The 7193-nt window shown below is 30.1% G+C and overlaps 1 protein-coding gene across 1 annotated transcript; it reads right to left on the bottom strand.

The window, feature by feature from the left end:
* Positions 1–3081: 3081 nt before the first annotated feature.
* On the bottom strand, positions 3082–6313 carry LOC129298729 (uncharacterized). The gene is made up of 2 exons (XM_054937152.1): positions 4946–6313; positions 3082–3273 (listed from the first exon to the last, which is right to left on the bottom strand). The coding sequence occupies exons 1-2, from the start codon at positions 6311–6313 to the stop codon at positions 3082–3084; spliced, it is 1560 nt and encodes a 519-aa protein (XP_054793127.1).
* Positions 6314–7193: the final 880 nt, after the last annotated feature.

Raw genomic sequence — 7193 nt, 5'->3', positions numbered from 1 at the left:
AGTTGAGTGTTGAGTGAAAGAGTATTTCAATTTCAAGTAGATATTAATTTCACATGGCTCAATTCATCATAAATTCGTGAATCCAATATGCAGACACTTGCGTGAATCGGTTCATAGAGCCAGGTTTCAGGATGGTTAGTGTGTGCGCGTGTGTGTATGATTTATATGAGTCGTTATTTTTTCTACCTAGATATGTGAGGAATTTTTAAAGTTGCAAATCATCAATAATGTGTATTTCGAGGACACATATTACCTTTCAAACAAAATCAAAACAATTAATGACACATCAGAAGGACTTCGAATTGAACAAGAGATGATTGTTCATTTTTTTGTTGTCTTCGCCAATTCTCTTTTACACTGACAATATAGCCTTCCAGGTATACATCCAGCTAGAATTTATATAGGAAAAATACAATCATTGATTTATATAATTTTATCATATTTTGTTTTTAATTTTTGTAATTTCCCTCAGTATTATCATCAGTCCTTGAATAAAAAATGTGACCCAATCTTATTAAAATTATAAAGACTAAAAATAATAAAAATTAAAAGCAAAATTTAATAAAATTATGGACCGATGATTGTGCTTTCCCATTTATACATAAAAACTAATGCAGTTGAGTTTTTTTTATTGCTTCAATTTATAATTAATACCTAGCAATAAAATTTATAGGATCGATATTATTACATATACACTATATTAATGATTATTTATTTGTTTGCTTTATTACATATTTACATGTTTATGGATATTATTAATTTGTTTTCTTTACGTATCTGTTTTCAATAATTATATTTGAATATTTCCTTCAAACAGTACTGAAATCCTCCGAAAAGGCCAATACATTAATCAGTCAAGGGTTTTTGAATCTTAATCCGTTCAATGGATTGGAATAAAAGATAATTATTGGCCAAAAAAAAAACTTATAACTCAGAGATCCTAATTATTTGAAATCAGAGTAAAAGATATCCTAAATTACAACTTAGGATTATATTGGGAAAAAAAAAACTTAGGATTATAATATCCTGAGATTCTATCGCCAACTTAGGAAATTGCTTAATTGAAATGTTACTGAAATGAAATAATTTATAACTCAGAGATCATGATCGGTTTTTCTAGATAATAAAATTAAAAAGTTGTGTTTATATATATATATATATATATAAATATTTAACTGCTCATCAAATATATGATTTTTCATGGGTAACAAATTATTTCGAATAGTGTTAATATATTTTAAATAAATTTAATTATTTAGTTAATACCATAAAATTTATATATTTCATTAATTAATTACAAGAAAAATTTCAATTAATAATAAAATTTTCCTTTTGTATATATAAATATTTTTTTGATAATATGTTTATGTAAATATTTTATTTACATAAATCTTAAATATCTGCATTGGATATGTGAAATAAAAAACTGGATTGTTAATTCTAAACACTTTTAGATAAAATTTTACATATCAATAAATCTCATTAAATACATTTAATAACTTTATCTTTTCAAAATAAATATATAAACTTTTAAAAATACCCATCATTTAATATATTCAAAAGAGAAAGGATGAAAATTAATTATAGAAAGAGGAAGGGTAATATTAGAATTGGTACATTTAATGAAACTTTAATTTATTCAAAGTGTCTTATATTTTAGGATGGAAAAACTCCTTCAAAAATATCCTATAATTTAAGAGAGAGGGAGTATTATATACTTGATTTATTAAAGAGTTAAAGGTTATAATTCAATATTTTTTTCATAGTACAAAATCAGTCATTAATTATTACTCCATGACTGCAAATAGTCCCAATTAACCCTGTTTTTATTTGCTTTTGAAGATCCCATGATTTTATTAAGAGAGAATGACAATTAAGAACTTGCTAAGAATATTAATACCAATTACGGACCGTAAAATTTTGAAATCCTAGTTAATGACCATGGTTCTTAATTGTGATTAAAAAAATGTAATTTGTGAGGTGGGATTCATTATTGCCACTTGAGAATTCACTAACCCAACTTGAAAAAATTTGTAACGTATATTGTGAAAATATGAAACCCTACTTGGAAATAGAATGTTTAACAAAAAGTGTCACTTGAGAATTCACTAACTAGATTTGAAAAAATTTCTAACGTATATTATGAAAACATGAAACTTCACTTGAGAATTGATTGTTTAATAAAAAAATACCAATTGGATAAGTCACTTTTTATTAATAATTCTCAAGTGGGTTTCATTTTTTCACAATATACATTAGAAATTTTTTCAAGTCTAGTTAGTGAATTTCTAAGTGGCGCTTTTTGTTAAACATTCCATTTTCAAGTGGGGTTTCATGTTTTCACAATATACGTAAGTAATTTTCTCAAGTTGGGTTAGTGAATTCTCAAATCGCGTTAGTGAATCCCACCTCACAAATTACATTTTTTTATCACAATTAAGGACCATGGTCCTTAACTCTGATTTCAAAATTTCACGGTCCGTAATTAGGATTAATGTTCTTAGCAAGTCCTTAATTGTCATTCTCCCTTTTATTAATGCTCGCAGCTTGTACTATTATAAAAAAAAGGTTTTCACGTTGTTTTTTTAAGGATATTTATATCCCTATTGTGGAAGATATAGATATTTTTTTTATAATTAGAGAACTCATTTTTTTATTAAAAAAATTAAGAAAGTTTAAGTGAATTGGATCCGAGAGGGACCAATATTTATCAGAATTAGGGCATGAGTCAATGCTTAAATTAAAGCACTTCAGTTACAGAGGTATTTAATTATTTATACATGGCCTGCCAACATACTATCAATTTAATTGAACAACAATAAAGAATAATTAGGATAAATTTGCATACATGCAATTCGTCTACAAACCTTAAAATAGTGTGAAAGAATTTACATAAATACTGCAAACCATATCACCGACAAAAAAGTTTTAGGACTTCGAAATATAATTGAAGCATCTTAATTTACAAACAAAACCATATATATAACTGACAAGAAGTTTTTAGTTTTGCGGCAATTAAACAGAAAACACAATTATAATTAACCATTGATATAAAAATATAATGTAGCAAATCATATTGAGTTAACCATGTCTGTAAATCCCATAATAACACAAAGAGGTCGCAAAGAAGTTTTCCAAACACTGTCTTACAGATTCATCGAGCCCTTGAATTTCAATCTTCACTTCATAGTGTCTCCAGCATTTTATGGGAACATCATAGCAGCATTCTTCCACCTTCATATTCTTCGATTCCACTTCATTTCCATATTTAAACTGCGACATAGAGATTTCACTTGGCCTATGAGTAATAGTACTTTAAAGAAGAAATTAATGTAACTACCATAATCAAACATATGCGTAGGGTAACTTTTAGTCGCTAAATTTTCTCTCAATTTTTTTTTCTTGCATGAGAAATGGGTATCTTGGGCCTATCTCACTTGAATTGTAAGGACTTGACTGGGCATGACAAAGCACTACAAGTGTAGGCATCCCTGACTACTTAATCCACTACATTAAATTCTTAATATTTAAATTTGAGACCTTTGGTTAAATTGAAACAACTCTTGCCCGTTGATCCAAGCACTCATGGTTATTTTTCACTCTTGGGACAACTCTTGTTGGAACAACCTGTGGTTATGCTCTCAATTATTATTCAATCACTAATTTTTGACTTATTATAATTCAATTCCTATAATTTATTAAGTTAACAAATTACAGAAATTGACTTGTATTGGGTCAAAAAAATGTAACGATTGAGATGTTATGAGTCAATAAATTATAAAAATTAAGTTGTTTTTAGTCAAGAAATTATAAAAATTGAATTGTTCTGAATCAAGTTTAAAAATTGAATTGATAATTGAGAAAAAAATTTGGGAACTAAATATTACACTTCCCCTACTAGATCAAAATACAAAGATGTTATATAGTAACATAGTTGAATAAAAGTTGAATGAAACATATCTATACCTTTAAGTGGATCCTTGTCTCTCCGAAAGGGCAGGATAATGTTATTGTGTGGGGTTTTGGCACGAACCAAAGCAAACTTTCCAACAATTGTGTCCAAGTTGGACCATTTAGCCAGTGCTTCCCTGCTTGTAATTTTACATGCTTCAAATCATACAATGGTGGTAAATTGTTTAGTTGCTTATCCTGGCTCGGAAATATCATATCCTTCAAAATAAACCCAGTCCAACAAATGAATATATCACATATGTCATGCTTCAAATACTAATCAAGATACAGCAACTATATATAGCTTAAAATTTTAGAGTTGCGAATACCAGTGGTGGACCCAGAAATTTTAAGCTGTAAGGGCATCACATATTGACACAAACAAGGGTGCACTAGAAAGTAATATTATCAACTATCAAGAGAAATTCGTACATATGAAATGAGGGCAACTGACACATATTACATAGAATAAAAATCCTCTAAAGTTTCCTAAATTTGAGAGGATGCACTTGACCAACAACAAGAAGAAGCAACTTTATCTTACAAGCTTAAGGTCGGTTATATAAATTGTACGATGACATTATGTTATATTAGTAACCAAGTTTTTAAAAATATTGTTATTTCCAAGAGGTCTTGTCAAGTAAATCAAGTGATTTTGATTCATAAGCGACAATATGTGTATGTGGTAATATAAATGTATAATCTGTATGCAAAATGAAGGGAAAAATTGGAAGCATTTGGTATGAAATATTACAATATTGAAACCACTCAAAAGCAAAGCACATGATTTCATTTATTATGTGGTAAAATCATGAATGCTTGTTTAATCAAGTACTCTCAAATTGAGGAAACTTTAGAGAGTGAAGTTTAGAGGATTTGATCCTATTACATATATATATGTGTGTGTTAAAAAAATAGATAAAAGTTTATGGGTGAGCTATCCCCGCTATATTGTGAATAGGTCCACCCCTGGTAAAAACAATTACGTACGTACCTCAGCTCTGGAACAAGATATAGTGAGGTCTTTGAAGTGATCAAAGCAACCAAGAAATTGCTTCACTGAGTCAAGATCTGATCTGCCAGATGGCAATTTGATGTTGCCATTGCACTTGGCTGATAAAATAAACATCGGGTAAACCTGTAAACTTCCACTGTAGCAGAACTCCAGTAAGTTCGAAACATCAACATTTACTTCCTTTAGTTGTGAACATTCATACAATGAGAACTTCTCAAGGCTGTCATTTTCAAATTCAATCCCCGTCAACCTATTGCATTCGCGTATGTCTAGCTTTTTCAAACAAAGCAGGACCCATATTGTCCTCTTCAACCACCCGTCCGTTATGGTGGTTGCTCTGACCAGTTTCAAAACCCTGAGAGCTAGACATTCTGAGATATCCAATCTACAATGTCGTGTCTCTGAAGCTTCTTCATAACTAAACCGTTCAAGATTGGGAGTTGAGAGGACTATGTTTTCAAGTTTACGATTCCTCTTTAGCTTCAATACTTTGACGTGAGGATTATGAAGTCTCAAGTTCTTAGGCATGTTACAGCAAACTAAATGCAAAAACTCTACTTGAGGGACTACTTTATTGCATATGTTCTCGGAGATCTCTACGTTGGTGAGATGCAAATATCTCAAGGAATCACAACTAGGAATGTTAATGTCACATGCGTGTGTTTTGAAACCCTCAAACTTAAAACTGTGAATACTTTTTCCCTCCAATAATTGAACTGCTTTCAACCCTTTGCAGCATATTACTTCAACTTTCTTGAGTGATGAGGATGAAACATTTATAGTTTGAAAAGCATCACAGTGGTGGATTACTAGTTCTTTCAATTCTGGGCAAGTTATAGAAGCATCACAAAATAGAATATTCTTTATCCCACTGAGCTTGAGTACAGTCAAGAATTGTGATGAGAATAGAGGAAGAAGCGAGTCATAATAACTCAGATTCCCAATGTCATTGCTTATGTCAAAATTTATCTCTTTGACATTGTTTTGCAAGGCGAAGTTTAGTAATACATCAAATACTTTACGATGATGTTGAGAATTGGGCCTGACAATTTCCATGTAAGATAAGCTTAGCTTGTGCAAAGAACCCTTTATATGAGGGCCACGAAGTTTGAGGGTTTTCTGCACAGAATGGAAGAAGGTGTGATATGAAACACCCTTTGATAAAGTGGCTTTGTAAGTGAATTTTAGAGTTGGAAATGAAAGCCAAGAAGAATAAAAGGCTATGGATAAGACACTGAACTTGGCTGCTTCTTTATAAGGAAGAAAATGCATGATATGGTGGATGAGATGCTCAGGAAGATCTTCCAGCTTCATATTATTGTTTCTAGGGTTTTCAACTCTGCACATTTTTCTTGGTTGCATCTCCTCAATTTCCTTATATATATATATATAGTCTTGATCCTAGCAATCATATCAAACAAGAAATATCAGAAACCTCATTTAATTTATGGGTGCTCTCTGCAGAAAATGCATGATTCAAATTAATTACCAAATTAAAAAAAATTGAATTTGACATTTGCCCAAAGAACCTGGTCTCTTCATCAGAATTCATAAACCAATATTAATTGATGCACTTTTAAATGCTTTGAGACTTAGTATTGTGTAGAATGCAACTAGGTTTGAAGAGTCAATTCTTTTCCTCAGATGCATGGGGAATTCTTAGCGTTGCAGATCATTCGCTATGTCTATTTTATCTCAGAGGCTATGCTTTCAAACTAATTAAATCAAAACAATGGCAGATATAAAATGAAATGAAAAACATGAATACATATAAGAGATGATTGGATACCTGTATGAATATTATCTCAAAGATGAGTGTTCCTTTCTTTGCTTCGCCGATTCTCTAAAAGTACGGGCTTTCTATATTCCAGAGGGAAAAAAAATTGAAGACGAATTCAGCCCCTTTCGCTCCCTCAATCATCTGGGTTTTTTTAATATATATATATATATATATATAAATTGGGAGCTTTTAATATATGGAGCGTGATTTGCAAAATCTTAAATTAAATGAGAATATTTGTAAAATCTCAATAAATATTTGAAAATTTGGAAAAGCAATTAATGTTGGGATATCCGTGATCATGTATTTTTTTAATCTTGATTTTTCAATTGCTTTCTGATTTTTTAGATGATACTCCTAAAAGAAATATTGTCTTGCGACATTAATTTTCCTCATTTTTTTATTTTTGAATCAAATTAAATTAATTTAAAATATCCTTGATTGATT

This window comes from Prosopis cineraria, unplaced genomic scaffold (genome assembly GCF_029017545.1).
Source record: "Prosopis cineraria cultivar Desert tree isolate PC_DT_omini unplaced genomic scaffold, ASM2901754v1 PC897, whole genome shotgun sequence".
Lineage (NCBI taxonomy): Eukaryota > Viridiplantae > Streptophyta > Magnoliopsida > Fabales > Fabaceae > Prosopis > Prosopis cineraria.
Note: the sequence above shows the minus strand (reverse complement) of the source record. Positions and strands in the feature narration are given on the sequence as shown.

What these genes read in the sequence shown, in the direction of transcription:
- LOC129298729 (XM_054937152.1), bottom strand. Translation starts at nt 6,313, where the DNA reads ATGTGCAGAGTTGAAAACCCTAGAAACAATAATATGAAGCTGGAAGAT. An exon ending in TATCTTGTTCCAGAGCTGAG is followed by an intron (nt 3,274 to 4,945) that starts GTACGTACGTAA and finishes TCTATGTCGCAG; the next exon opens with TTTAAATATGGAAATGAAGT.